Source organism: Macaca mulatta, chromosome 1, assembly GCF_049350105.2.
Source record: "Macaca mulatta isolate MMU2019108-1 chromosome 1, T2T-MMU8v2.0, whole genome shotgun sequence".
Lineage (NCBI taxonomy): Eukaryota > Metazoa > Chordata > Mammalia > Primates > Cercopithecidae > Macaca > Macaca mulatta.
The window spans coordinates 69500863-69515790 of record NC_133406.1 but is presented as its reverse complement, the minus strand read 5'-3'; the positions used below and the strand labels follow the sequence as shown (position 1 = coordinate 69515790).

Here is a 14928-nt window from a genome sequence, read left to right as displayed (position 1 = left end):
TTCGAACTTCCTATCTTAGGTGATCTGCCTGTTTTAGCCTCCCGAAGTGCTGGGATTACAGGCATGAGCTACTGCGCCCGGCCTTTTTTTTTTTTTTTTTGAGACGGAGTTTTGCTCTTGTGCCCAGGCCAGAGTGCAGTGGCAGTGATCTTGGCTCACTGCAACCTCCACCTCCTGGGTTCAAGCGATTACCCTGCCTCAGCCTCCCAAGCAGCTGGGATTACAGTCACGCGCCACCATACCCAGCTAATTTTTTGTATTTTTAGTAGAGATAGGGTTTCACCATGACCTCAGGTGATCTGCCCACCTCTGCCTTCCAAAGTACTGGGATTATAGGCGTGAGCCACTACGCCCAGCCTCAAGAGCAGTAACAAAGTGTGTCCATAAAGAATGCTTAATTTTGTTGCCATGTTCCAATATTTATTAATGCCTATCCTCAGTATCACAAATCTTGGTGTTTATATTATATTATATTATATTATATTATATTATATTATATTATATTATGTTATGTTATATTTAGTGAATGATTTTGTTTTGTTTTGAAGTCTGTTTTTTCTGTGATGTGAGTTTAGCTTCTGACCTTTTCATAGGTCAGTTTTTTATAGGAGTGTTAAATATAAATTAGATCTTCATAGTGCATAATTGTATCAGATACTTGAATGGTGCATGTCCAGTAGATAATAGTGTTCTTTGTTTTGAGGTTCATCCATTTTATAACACAATAAGTAATGCTTAATTTCTTCTAAAGAACATTATAGAACAGTAGCACCAAAGTTCATCCTCAGAATTTTTCTTAAAGCAGAAGGTATATTGATATACCTTACACTGGTCAAGTAATCTATGTTATTTGCTATAGATAATATAAAAGTTGATTTATATTAAGTCTTTTTTTCTTTGTTCTCAGACAGCAAATCAAAAGGCCTCCAGTGGATAATAGATACGACGATAGCTTATCCCAAAGCTGAACCTATAGATATTCAAACCTGGATCCTTGGATACAGGAAACCAACAGTCACACATGTACATTATAGGTAAGAATTCTATATTAGTACTCAGTATATATCCAACAATACTACCTCAGGACAGTATGAATGTCTTAATATTTAGTTTTTAATCATACAGTAGAAATAGTTGGCTCAAGTTCATTCTTATGCTGCATTTTTAATATTAAAATATCATTTGAAGTAGGTATTTCACTCAGTTATAGAGATCTCTAAAAGTGATATTCTAGAGGCACTATGTTTATTCGGTTGCCTGACACTTGAGTAAAAGTTAACTTAAAGGGCAAACATCAAGGATAAATATATACTCACTTGGCTTAAGAAGGTATATATTAGTAGAGATATTACAGAAAAGGAGTCCTCATCCAGAACCCCAGAATGTTCTTGGATCTTGAGCAAGAAAGAATTCAGGGCGAGTCTGTAAAGTGAAAGCAAGTATGTTACAAAAGTAAAGGAATAAAAGAATGGCCACTCCATAGACAGAACAGCCCCAGGGGCTGCTGATTGCCCATTTTTATGGTTGTTTCTTGATGATATGCTAAATAAGGGGTGGATTCTTCATGCCTCTCCTTTTTAGACTATATAGGGTAACTTCCTGATGTTGCCATGGCATTTGTAAACTGTGATGGCACTGGTGGGAGCATAGCAGTGAGGATGACCAAAGGTCACTCTCGTGGCCATCTTGCTTTTGGTGGTTTTTAGCTGGTTTCTTTACTGCAACCTGTTTTATTAGCAAGGTCTTTATGACCTGTATTTTGTGCTGACCTCGTGTCTCCTCCTGTGACTTCGAATGCCTTAACTATCTGGGAATGCAGCCGAGTAGGTCTCAGCCTCATTTTACCCAGCCTGTATTCAAGATAGAATTGCTCTGCTTCACACACCTGTGACGGAAATTGAATTTCTTTTTAAATCATTAATCCACATAAGATTTTCTGAATGATTAAATTGGTAATGTAGCTATGACTTACACTTTTAAATTTTTAACATTTTAATATGTCATTTGCATAAACAATAGCAAAAACATTTATTGAATATGTATGCTAGCTTCTTGTTTTTTTAATGTAGTTTTTTTAAGGAGTTTATATAAATATGATAGGTATTTGTATGAAGCATAGGCTGATAAGGCCTGTTGGGTTTTGATCACTTTTATAGGCCTTTTAGCCTTACCGTGTTTCCATGTGAAAGACCTCAACCCCTGGCAACTACGTTACAAAGGTGAGGAATTGGTCCCAAGGAACATCACAGTTGCCACAAAAGCCCTCAATTCTAGAGGAAAACAACTCAAATTGATACCATTGATAGTACATAGGTAGCATATTTTTATATGTGTAAACCATCAGAGTTTTATTAGTACAAATGTAAGTACAGAGTTGGAAGAATTTGAATGAAAATTAAATTCTGAAATTTAAAATTACATAATTAATAGTTGGGCTTTTTGATGTGTGAGGGATGACTATAAAATTACAGTTGATTCTGGTGTGTGGCTTACACTGAGTAAGGTAAGAGTGTAATTCTTTGTGTCTCTTTTCTCAGTCAACTCCACAGGTTTCCCTTTTACTTAAGTTATTGAGCACTTACTCTGTATAAGGCAATGTGCTAGGCCCTGGAAGAATTGCTCTAGGAACAGTTTTATTTCCACATATGTGAAACATAGCAAACCTTCAGTAAGTTTTTACATTGTAATCTATGAATGAAGGACAATGTTAATGCCCAAGCTAGGAATACATGGCTGTTGGATATATGACTATATGTGCATTCGATATATGTGCATTGGATGTATGTAGATCTTCCTAGCAAATCATACCCCAAAAAGAACTGAGATGAGGAAGAAAACATTGTGTGGTATGGGCATTCTAGTATAGGTGACCCTGCTTTTCTTTTTGAATCAATAAATAGAGGAAATTTTAGTTTATAATCAGGAAAAAAATGAATCAAATCATAAAGGATCATAGAAAGGGAAGAAATGGCCTACTTTTAGCAAGATTACTTTAACAGGCTCTTACATTCACTTGAAACAGAGGTTCTTAGTGCTGGGGCTCATGGATAGACCTCAGAGAATTTTTTAACTGAATAAATGAAATTTTGAGAATGTTTATACCTTTCTACAGAGAAAGTTCATAGCTTTCACTCTGTTCTCAAAATTATTTATGACCTCAAGAAATTAAGGACCCCTGACTTAAAGATGAAAACCTCATAATAGATAGAAGATGAGGAATGGTCAGTTTGATACAGAAAAATACTTCTAATAAAGAAAATTTAATATGTTAAACTAGTAGAGATTAAATCATGTTATAGAATCATACTCCAAGATATTAAAGTACAAATTATGCCTGATTATGAATATGCACATATACAAACCCTAGGAGTCTTGGGACAGGTGAGGAGATACACTTTTCTTCCCAGGAATTTAATCAAGATTATTGTCTAACCGGCCGGGCGCGGTGGCTCACGCCTGTAATCCCAGCACTTTGGGAGGCCGAGGCGGGCGGATCACAAGGTCAGGAGATCGAGACCACGGTGAAACCCCGTCTCTACTAAAAATACAAAAAATTAGCCGGGCGCGGTTGTGGGCGCCTGTAGTCCCAGCTACTCGGGAGGCTGAGGCAGGAGAATGGCGTGAACCCGGGAGGCGGAGCTTGCAGTGAGCCGAGATCGCGCCACTGCACTCCAGCCTGGGCGACAGAGCGAGACTCCGTCTCAAAAAAAAAAAAAAAAAAAAAAAAAAAAAAGATTATTGTCTAACCAATGTTAGACAGGAGAGTAAGGACCTGTGTTCAGAAATGGAGAGCAAATGAAAAGAGCAGAAAAGAACAGAGGTGTCCTGGTGTCAGGATAGTACTGTGCTTTTGCAGGAAGCCTGTGAGAGGGGATATGGGCCATGTCTTTAGCAGCTCCCAGGAATAGTCTCTATCAACTATAGAGTGACTTCTTATGTATTATTCTTGGCCATCAGGACACCATGGTGCATAGGGAAAGAAACAGTGGTTTTAATTCAGACTTTTTGTTCATTTGGTTATATTTTTAAAATTTTAAACAAGGACAAGATGTTTCAATAAAAGTTTTAAAATGCAGCATTAGAAATCACATTATATATATAAATGTTAATAATATAAATAATTGGGATTAGATCCCTTTCTCTTGTAATGTGGGGAGGTTGGCAAGAAAAACTGGGTAGTATCGGCCGGGCATGGTGGCTCACGCGTGTAATCCTAGCACTTTGGGAGGCCGAGGTGGGCAGATCACCTGAGGTTGGGAGTTTGAGACCAGCCTGACCAACATGGAGAAACCCCGTCTCTACTAAAAAAATACAAAGTTAGCCAGGCGTGGTGGCACATGCCTGTAATCCCAGCTAGTAGGGAGGGTGAGGCAGGAGAATTGCTTGAACCTGGGAGGCGGAGGTTGCGGTGAGCCGAGATCACGCCATTGCACTCCAGCCTGGGCAACAAGAGCGAAACTCTGTCTCGAAAAAAAAAAGAAAAACTGGATAGTATCAACTGCTTAAAGTGGGGAGTGGGTGCCCAAAGCATAGGAAAAGGTGGTCTGGAAACTATAAAGTTCACTAAAAAATAGTAGTTTTGTTCATTTTTGGCTTGCTTATCTTCACCTATAGGGAGATTTGAAAAACTATTCATGAAAGTTTTTTTTTTTTTTTTTTTTTTTTTTTCTGCAGTTGAGCATAATTTCTCCCTTTCTGCAGTTAAGCATAATTTCTCCAGAACTCTAGAACTATTAAACCATATGGGACCAGCCAATTTTGTTTCACATGATGTAGAAAGGATTTGTTTTCATCTTAGCAGACTTAAAAAGATAAATAAATAAAGCAGCCCTCATTCTTGAGAATTTAATTGAAGTAATCACTTAGTGATTATGGTATATAACTGGGCAAGTCAGTACTGTTGCTGGTTTGTTTTTTTTGAGACACAGCTTCACTCTGTCGCCCAGGCTACAGTGCAGTGGGCACTGCAACCTCCACCTCCCGGGTTCAAGTGATTCTTCTGCCTCAGCCCCCTGAGTAGCTGGGATTACAGGCACATGCCACCATGCCTGGCTCATTTTTGTATTATTAGTAGAGGTGGGGTTTCACCATGTTGGCCAGGCTGGTCTCGAACTCCTGACCTCAGGTGATCTGACAGCCTCGGCCTTCCAAAGTGCTTTAGCCACACACCTGGCCTGTTGCTAGTTTTTTAGTGTAATCTTGGGAAATGTGACATATGACAGTCAGAAAGTAATCCATCCTGCTCAACTTTTATTAGATTCCACTTAAGATATTTCATGTATTTTAATTTCTCCGTTTTAAAAGAAATAATGTGATTGGTAAAATGTTATCTATAGAGTTGACAAGCATGAGAAGCCTAGAGAGTTCTGTAATTTAAAAAAACAAAAAAGAGAGCTAACGTAGATGAGTCCTAGAACACTAGTACCACTTAAAAGGCAGCTATTATGGATCAAATCAAAACAAATTCATAGGTAGTAGTAATTAAATGAAACACAATTTTTTTTTTTTTTTTTTGAGATGGAGTTTCGCTTTTGTTGCCCAGGCTGGAGTGCAATGGTGTGATCTTGACTCACTGTAACCTCCGCCTCCTGGGTTCAAGTGATTCTCCTGCTTTAGCCTGCCAAGTAGCTGGGATTACAGTAGGCATGCGCCACCATGCCCAGCTAGTTTTATATTTTTAGTAGATATGGGGTTTCTCCGTGTTGGTCAGGCTGGTCTCGAACTCCCGACCTCAGGTGATCCACCCACCTTGGCCTCCCAAAGTTCTGGGATTATAGGCATGAGCCACCGCGCCCAGCCATGAAACAGAATTCTAAGAGAAACTCCCAGTTGAAAGTACAGGTTAAGAGAAAGGTTAACAATTCATAAGTGTTAAATCTATAATAAGTGTATATATATTTGAGATACTTCTATTATATTTTAGGTAGATTTCATATAGGGCAATAACTGTGCTTCCTATGTAGTACATCTTGGTATCTGCTGAGAGCCACAAAAGATGGCTCTGGGTGGCTGGGGTATTATATTGTTATACGATAGCATTCCTTACCATCAGAATTCACTTGGGAAACAATATAGTTAGCATAACTTATTTAACATTAATCAGTGGTTTGTCTATTTATTTATTTATTTATTTTGAGACAGAGTCTCGTTGTGTCATTCAGGCTGGAATGCAGTGACGCAATATCAGCTCACTGCAACCTCTGCCTCCCGGGTTCAAGCAATTCTCCTGCCTCAGCCTCACAAGTAGCTGGGTTTACAGGCACCTGCCACCATGCCTGGCTAGATTTTATTTTTCCATAATACATTTATTTTCACTTCTTACAAATTATAGTCCAAGCTGCCAAATAAATTCCACTACCTGTTCTGTACCTCATTGGAACATAACATGACAAGCAAGTATATGGAGATCTCTGAGCAAAAGTGGCATTTTCCCACAGAGTAACTCCCTTCATACTGTGTTAATAAGTTCTTTTTTTAAAAAAAAAAATCTTTCTTTAAATAGAAAAATAATATCTAGATTGCCAGAATGTACAGCAGAATGTTTTTCTTGATTTGAAATTTCTGTACTGACGCTTAGGAAAAAAGCATAAGAATGTAATAACTTATTTTAAATACTCTGAAACTGTTTATTTCTTCCAATAGCAGTTTTCTCCATTAATTTACTACTCAGGCTTATGTTGGTTTTTAGGATTTCTAGAAGACATGACATGTTATATATGAAACACCATAAAATACACATTATTTTTATATAAAATACTACTGAAGTACTTAAAATACCACATAGATGAGAAAGTAAACATTTGTGGCAGAGTTGTATACTAGAGCCTGTCTTACAAATAGGTAGTATTGCTATGTTTCAAAGGTTGAACTTTTAGGGCATGCATTGAGAGCATATTCCTCAGAAAATTTGTGGCAAATGGTGATTAAGTGCCCAGGCAACTTTGCTAATGCTGGGACTCTGGTGGCCAGAAGTTGCCCTGACTTTGGCAGATGCATTGTTGTGAGATGCAAATGATGTACAGGTAAAAGGGTCTTTTAGGCTGTGCACGGTGGCTCATGCCTGTAATCCCAGCACTTTGGGAGGCCAAGATGGGCAGATCACTTGAGGCCAGGAGTTCGAGATTAGCCTGGCCAACATGGTGAAACCCCATCTCTACCAAAAATACAAAAATTAGGTAGGTGTGGTGGCATGTGCCTGTTACTACTTGGGAGTGAGACAGGAGAATCGCTTGAACCTGGGAGATGGAGGTTGTGGTGAGCCGAGATTGTACCACTGTACTCCAGCCTGAGCAACAGAGCACGACTCTGTCTCAAAAGAAAAAAAAAAAAAAGACTTTTAAAAAACACAAAGCACCTTTTAAATATAAAGCACCATTATTAAAATATATAAAGAATGACAGATTATTGATAAGTTCGGTATTTATAAATCAGCATTCTCCATATATATTGGATCGCAGTCATTTATTTAAGAGAAAAGATGCTTTTTAAAAAATACATTTATTACCAATATTATTTATTGTTTAGGTAAATATTTTCTATTAGCTTGCATACAACTACATTATTGAACTTTTTCAAAAGTAATGCTTATTTTAAAAGAACTAAGACTTATCTAAGGGAAACATCTGAGAGTAAAGAACTTTTTCCTCCTCCTGACCTCTTTTTATTTCTGTCAAACTGGAAGACAGCTTATTCCTGCTAAGCAAGTAATGGGCACAGTGCACTGCTGTTCAGTGGTTAATAGGAAAATTAAACATGATTAGATTTTAATTACAGGGAGAGTATTTATAGGGGTAAAGACAAAAGTAATGTCTGTCCTTAATATAAATGTCTATTTCCCTTCAGTTAGGACAGTGAGTTAGAGAAAATGATCCTTGTGCAGAAGTAGCTTATTTTTTCGTGTTTAAAATCTTGAGAAAAGATATAACCATAAGTGTAGTGGCATAGATAGATTACTAAAAGCAGAGGTGGTGTTTTCATGTGTAACTTGATTAGGACTTTGGTTACTTGGGAGAAGGCATTCAAGTATGAACTTTGGGAAATAACTTATTTTAATTTGGGGAGGGGGAATTAATTTAGAAAAGAAATATTAATATTTTTTAAAGATACATATGCTGTCTAGCAAGAGTAAACAAACTAACATTTTGACATATTTGCTTTAGGGTATTTGTAATTGATAAAAGAAATGATACACCATTTTAGGCCAATCAGATTTGGAAAAATCAAAGATGGTGACTTGGTCACCAATATGGGAAAAGGTGATCTCTTATATACTGCTAATGAGATTACAATCTACTGTGATCACTTTGAGGACTAGCTGACTATACTTATAAATTGAAAATGCACATACTCTGTGATCTAGCAATTTCCATGGCTGGGCACATACATAGCCTACATTAGTTTGCAGAGTATTATTAAAATTACATCTGCACAGTGAGAATTATTGTCAAAGAGATGAGGGAAAAGTTATTTGTGAGAAAAATTACCAACACTTAAAAACAGAGAATAATATTTTGTAATTTTATGCCTAACCCTGTATGTATTTTTGATTAATATACCATTTTGGTCTTTCCTTCTGCTTTTACCCTTACTCCCTAAGACAACAAAACAAAAAAGTCATGAGTTTTTATATGTTTTAGGCGCTGTAATTTCAGAAATAGTTATTCCTTCAAAATCTTTTTATTACAGAAAATTTCAGACTTGTAAATGAAATCTCATGTGCACATCACACCCCCTCAACAATTACCAACTTATGATCAATGTTACCTCCTATACGTTATTTTCAGACCCCAGTGGATTATTTTGAAGCAAGCCTCAGACATCATATAATGTCATTTGTAAATATTTCATTATGTATTCTCTAAAATGTAAAAACATGAAAGACCTGAATATATAGAAAGAGAATACGTGTGTTCATAGAGGTGAAAACTCAATATTATAAAGATGACAGTTCTTCCAGATTAACCTATAAATTTAATGTAATTCCAAACAGAATTCAGGATGGTTTTTCAAGAAACTGGACAAAAATTTGGTTATAAAATTCATTTGGGAGAGTAAAGATAAATGAATAGCTAAGATAGTTTTGAGGATGAACAAAACAAAGGAGTTCTTCCTACTAGATGTCAAGTTTAGTTACACTAATGTAATTAAAACAGTGTAGTTATAGGAGAAAGTCCAGATCAATGGAGAGATTAGAAAGTTCAGGTCAAGATTTATTTGTGAACTCACATGTGATTGAGTAGCCCTTTCCTATCAATGGAGAAAGGACAAACTATCCAATAAATGGTTTTGGGACTGTTGATTCACAATATGGGAGGAAAAGCTAGAATTTCACTCCATACCATATACCAAAATTAATTCCGGGTGGATTTTATCTCAACAACAATGATGGGAGCCTAAAGTATTTGGGTGGGTGCAATGAACCGTGCCTGTATTCCTAGCTACTCAGAAGGATCGCTTGAGCCCAGGGGTTTGAGGCTAGCCTGGGCAATAAAGTATTTGAAGAAAATATAGGAGACTCTTAATGTCTTCAAGTAGGGTAGCCCTTCCTTACAAGACACAGAAATCAGAAGTCATAAATCATTAAGGAAAATATAAATATGAGTACATCAAAACTAAAAACTAGGCTGGGCACAGTAGCTCACGCCTATAATCCCAGCACTTTGGGACGCCTGAGGCAGGCAGATCCCTTGAGATCAGGAGTTCGAGACCAGCCTGGCCAATGTGGTGACCCCATCTGTACTAAAAACACAATAAATTAGCTGATAGGTGAGCGCCTGTAATCTCAGCTACTCGGGAGGCTGAGGCATGAGAATTGCTTGAACCCAGGAGGCGGAGGTTGCAGTGAGCTGAAATAGCGCCACTGTACTCCAGCCTGAGTGACAGAGTGAGACTCTGTCTCAAAATAATAATAATAATAATAATAATAATAAGTAAATAAAAATAAAATGTCCAATTAAAAAAACCCTAAAAACTAGAGTGTTCAAGAGACACAATAAAGTGTTTGAAATGCACATAAGAAAAGTGAGTATTGAGTATATAGTCATGTGTCACTTAATGACAGGGATAGTTTCTGAGAAATGTGAAATTAGGTGATTGCATCATTGTACGAACATCATAGAGTATACTTAGACAAACCTAGATGGTATAACCTCCTACACACCTAGGCTGTGTGGCATAGCCTATTGCTCCTAAGCTGCAGACCTGTACAACATATTACTGTAGTGAAGACTGTAGGCAATTGGAATACAATGGTAAGTATTTGTGTATCTAAACATATGTAAACATAGAACAGGTACAGTAAAAATACAGCATAAAAGTTTTTTTGTTTTGTTTTGTTTTGTTTTTTTTGTTTGAGACAGTGTCTCTCTCTCTGTTGCCCAGGCTGGAGTGCAGTGGTGCGATCTTAGCTTACTGCAACCTCCACCTCCCGGGCTCAAGCAGTTCTCCCACCTCAGCCTCCTGGGTAGCTGGGATTATAGGCATGCGTCACCATGCCCAGGTAATTTTTGTATTTTTAGTAGAGATGGGGCTTCACCATTTTGTCCAGGCTGATCTTGAACTCCTGGGATCAAGTGATCTACCCACCCTGGCCTCCCTAAGTGCTAGGGTTACAGGTGTGAGCCACGGTCCCCGGCCAGTATAAAGGATTCTTAAAATGATACGTCTACCATATATGGAGCTAGTAGGACTGGGAGTTGCTCTGAGGGAGTCAGTGAGTGATGAGTGAATGTGAAGGCCTAAGATATTACCCTATACTACTGTAGACTTTATAAACACTGTATAGGCTACACTAAATTTATTTTAAAAATAAAGTAATTGTGCTATGGCATTACAATGACTATGACATCACTAGGCAACAGGAATTTTTCAGCTCCATTATAATCTACGGGAACCATTGTCATATATGCAGTCTGTCGCTGACTGAAATGTCATGTGGCACATGACTGTACATGTAAACAGCTCAACAGTTTTTACAAATCAATAATATTTAAAACCCAGAAGAAAATGTACAAAAGACACAAAGACTTTTCGTTATTTATAGAAATAAAAATATATGAAAAGATCAGGGAAATGCAAAACAGGGCAAAATACTATTTTTTTTCTTATCAATATCAAATATTGGTGAGCTTTTAGGGAAGCTAACACACACAAATCGATGCAGCCAATCTGAAGAGCAGTTTAGCAATATTTTAAATTATCTACGACATAACAATTCTACTTGGGGCTATATATCCTAGAGAAAGACAGGATATTACTGCAAGATATTTTGTAAGAGTAAGAAATTAGAAATAATCTAAATGTCCATTAGTAGAGGGATGACTAAATAAAATATTGTGTATTCTTTTTTGTTATTTTTTTGCTCAGAGCAGAGAGCATTAAAAATATCATGTATTCTTCAAAGGAATATACTAAACAGATTTTTATTTCTGAGTGCTTGACTCCTTCACTAGTATGTCTAATAGTCCTCTTGTCAGAGGCATTTGAACCGGAGCAACTCCCATCTTGAGTAGGGGCTGGGTAAAATAGGCTGAGACCTACTGGGCTGCATTCCCAGATGGTTAAGGCCTTCTAAGTCATAGGATAAGAGGTTGTGGCACAAGATACAGGTCATAAAGACCTTCCTGATAAAACAGGTTGCAGTAAAGAAGCTGGCTAAAACCCACCAAAATCAAGATGGGAACAGGAGTGACCTCTTGTTTTCCTCACTGCTACACTTCTGCCAGCGCCATGACAGTTTACAAATGCTATGGAAACGTCAGGAAGTTACCTTATATGGTCTAAAAGGGGAGGCATGAATAATCCACCCCTTGTTTACCATATAATCAAGAAATAACCATAAAAATGGGCAACCAGCAGCCATTAAGGCTGCTCTGTCTATGGAGTAGCCATTCTTTTATTCCTCTACTTTCTTAATAGACTTGCTTTCGCTTTAGTCTACGGAATCACCCTGAATTCTTGCACAAGATCCAAAAATCCTCTCTTGGGGGCTGGATCAGGACCTCTTTCCCATAACACTCTCTCAAACTGAACTGTGGATTTCCCTAAAAATATATACTCCTTCATAGCCTTTACTATCTCATTATTGATAACAGCCTCCATCCTTCCTGTCACTCAGATGAGAAGCCTTGGGGTTGTCCATGGCTCTTCTTTTTCTCTCATATTCTGCATCCACTCAGTTAGGAAATCTTTTTGCTTCTAAATTTAAATACATATCCCCGATCACTTCTTTTCACCCTGGTCCTAGCCACTATCACCTCTATCCTGCTCCTAGATTACTACATAACCTCCTAATGTGTCATCCTATTTTTACCTTTGTCCCCTGGCGAATTCCAACATAATATCCAGAGCGCTCCTTTTAAAAGTCAAATTGTGTCAATGCTAGGCTCAGAATTCCATCATGGCTTCCCATCTAAAAACCCCAAAGTCTTACAGTGGTATCTAAGGCCTTATTTGACCTCTTCCTTCTACTCTTTAGTCATTCCCCTGTGTCTATACTGGCTTTCTTGCTGTTACTGAACATCCCAAATGTATTCCTACTTCATGTTCCTACTGACTGTTTCCTCCTCCACAAAGAGTCTTCCCTTGGAAATCTGTATGAAGATCGCCCTCACTGCCTTCAGGCCTGCTCAAATGTCCTCTTTCCACCCTACGTCAAATTGCAGTTGTTCCCCTCAGTCTAATATGCGTAAGTGGATTTGGGATGATTTTCTAATGATATTTCTTGTATCTGAGAGTTATAAAAATGGTATTCAAAGCCCATTCCATAGAGATAATGTCACACCATTGATACCAGAATTAAGCTCTGAAAACCACACAATAGAGATGTATGTTTTGTCATATATTAACATCTCTGAAATCGGGAGACATCTTAAAATCAATGTAATAATGCATTGGTTATAATTTAATTGGACATTTGGCAGGCAGCACTTCAAACAAAAGTCTAAACGATAAATGCTGTTCCTTTCCCCGCCCCACAAAAAAAGGGCAGGCAGCATAGTGACTGCCATGTGGTTAGAGTTCAGCTGTTAACAGCGGGTGCCTCTGGGGAGGGACTCGTACTTTTCACTGTACTATTTGAGTGTTTTTTTACAATATGCATGTATTCTTCAATTAAAAATAACTAATTGAAAAAAGAAATTGCCCACAGAATTTAGGGTTTTGGATTAATAACTATTTGAATAATTGCAACAAAAGCATTTTCATCTGGTAGGTATAAAAATTTAATAAGTTCACATTTAAAATGCATACCATTTAATAAGATACTAAATAGATTTTTCCCTTTTAAATCAAGGATATTGAAATACTCAAATTACATAGTCTAGATTTTCATATTCTAGTGTTGTATCCATAATTTAAAACTGAGCTTTAAGAGATTTTAATTTACATAATTATTTTTTGACATAAAAGGACAAAGTAAAATAAAATTAATATAGTAGGCCGGGCGCGGTGGCTCATGCCTATAATCCCAGCACTTTGGGAGGCCGAGGCGGGCGGATCACCTGAGGTCAGGAGTTCGAGACCAACCTGATCAACATGGAGAAATCCCGTCTGTACTAAAAATGCAAAATTAGCCAGGCACAGTAGCGCATGCCTGTAATCCCAGCTACTCGGGAGGCTGAGGCAGGAGAATCGCTTGAACCCGGGAGATGGAGGTTGTGGTGAGCCAAGATTGCACCATTGCACTCCAGCCTGGGCAACAAGAGCGAAACTCCGTCTCAAAATAAATAAATAAAATAAAATAAAATAAAATTAATATAGTAAAAATCAGTTATGGGGACCAAGTTTTAGGTCAGCTTTTTGTAATAACTGTGAGTAACTCAAATAACATATTACCCTTGGATACAATAATGATGTATGTTCAGGTCTTTGCCACCCTCAGCCCCAGCCCCAAAATTACTCATCTAATGATAATATTGCCCTTAAAGATTTTTGAGCTAATAGTTGCAGTTTTTTCCCCTAGTAGAAGGAAACAGTGTCCTGTCTTTAGTTTTTCTTAGGCTAGGACTTTTCTCTATCATTGCTTATAATTATTGATAATGTCATCTCTACTTCAGCTATCTAATAATTTTCTTCTTGTCTGCTTTTCTTATCATTGCTTGTTTTTTATTGCTTTGCCTCCATATCCTGTTTTCCCTAGAAAAGTCTGTATGTTTTTTGCCATCAGCTACTGTTCAGAGCTACCAATTGGAAAATGGAAAATTACATATTAAATTTAAACAAGTGTTTAGTTCTGCTTTGCTGTTGTTATTAATGTTCACTGCCTAAAGGTTTTTATTTTCTACACCAGCAGGTTTTCCCCCTTTCCTTTAAAAGCAATTAATAAAACTTTTCAGGCTGGGTATGGTGGCTCATGCCTGTAATCCCAGCACTTTGGGAGGCCGAGGTAGATGGATCACTTGAGGTCAGGAGTTCGAGATCAGCCTGGCCAACATGGTGAAATCCCATCTCTACTGAAAAAAAAGAAAAAAAAAATTAGCTGGGCATGGTGACATGTGCCTCTAATCTCAGCTACTTGGGAGGCTGAGGCAGGAGAATCGCTTGAACCCAGGAGGCAGAGGTTGCAGTGAGCCAAGATCACACCACTGCATTCCAACCTGGGTAACAGAGTGAGACTATGTCTCAAAAGAAAAAAACAGAAAAGCTTTTCAGTTTCATGCTATTCAGGATGGAGACATGAAATAAGTGGTCTCAATTGAGGTTTGGTTATATTGTGAATCAAATTCTGTGTTTCTGTAATGATGTTGAAGAATCAGGTGAATCATCATTACAAATAAGGTAAAATTTCCATTCTCTAATTAGAAGATATGCCTAATTTCAGATATTTAGAAAAAGTATACATGAAATAAGTTTTTTATGTTACCATAGTAAGTCAGGGTTCTCCAGAAAAACAAAATCAATAGGACAAATAGATGATCCCTGACTTACGGT

At 37.6% G+C, this 14928-nt stretch overlaps 1 protein-coding gene across 11 annotated transcripts in view; it reads left to right on the top strand.

The window, feature by feature from the left end:
• LPGAT1 (lysophosphatidylglycerol acyltransferase 1) overlaps positions 1-14928 on the top strand; it is a 96208-nt gene that overhangs the window by 57055 nt on the left and 24225 nt on the right. For 6 of the 11 annotated variants that reach the window (XR_013394961.1, XM_077937371.1, XM_077937361.1 and 3 more), the window contains 2 exons: positions 908-1034; positions 2157-2219. Coding sequence is in view for 10 of the 11 variants with exons in the window: in XM_077937371.1 (XP_077793497.1) it covers positions 908-1034; positions 2157-2219 (190 nt within the window). In the remaining variant the exon portion in view is untranslated. The remainder of the gene's footprint in view (positions 1-907; positions 1035-2156; positions 2220-14928) is intronic. The other 5 variants (XM_077937367.1, XM_077937382.1, XM_015117330.3 and 2 more) reach the window with 1 other exon arrangement.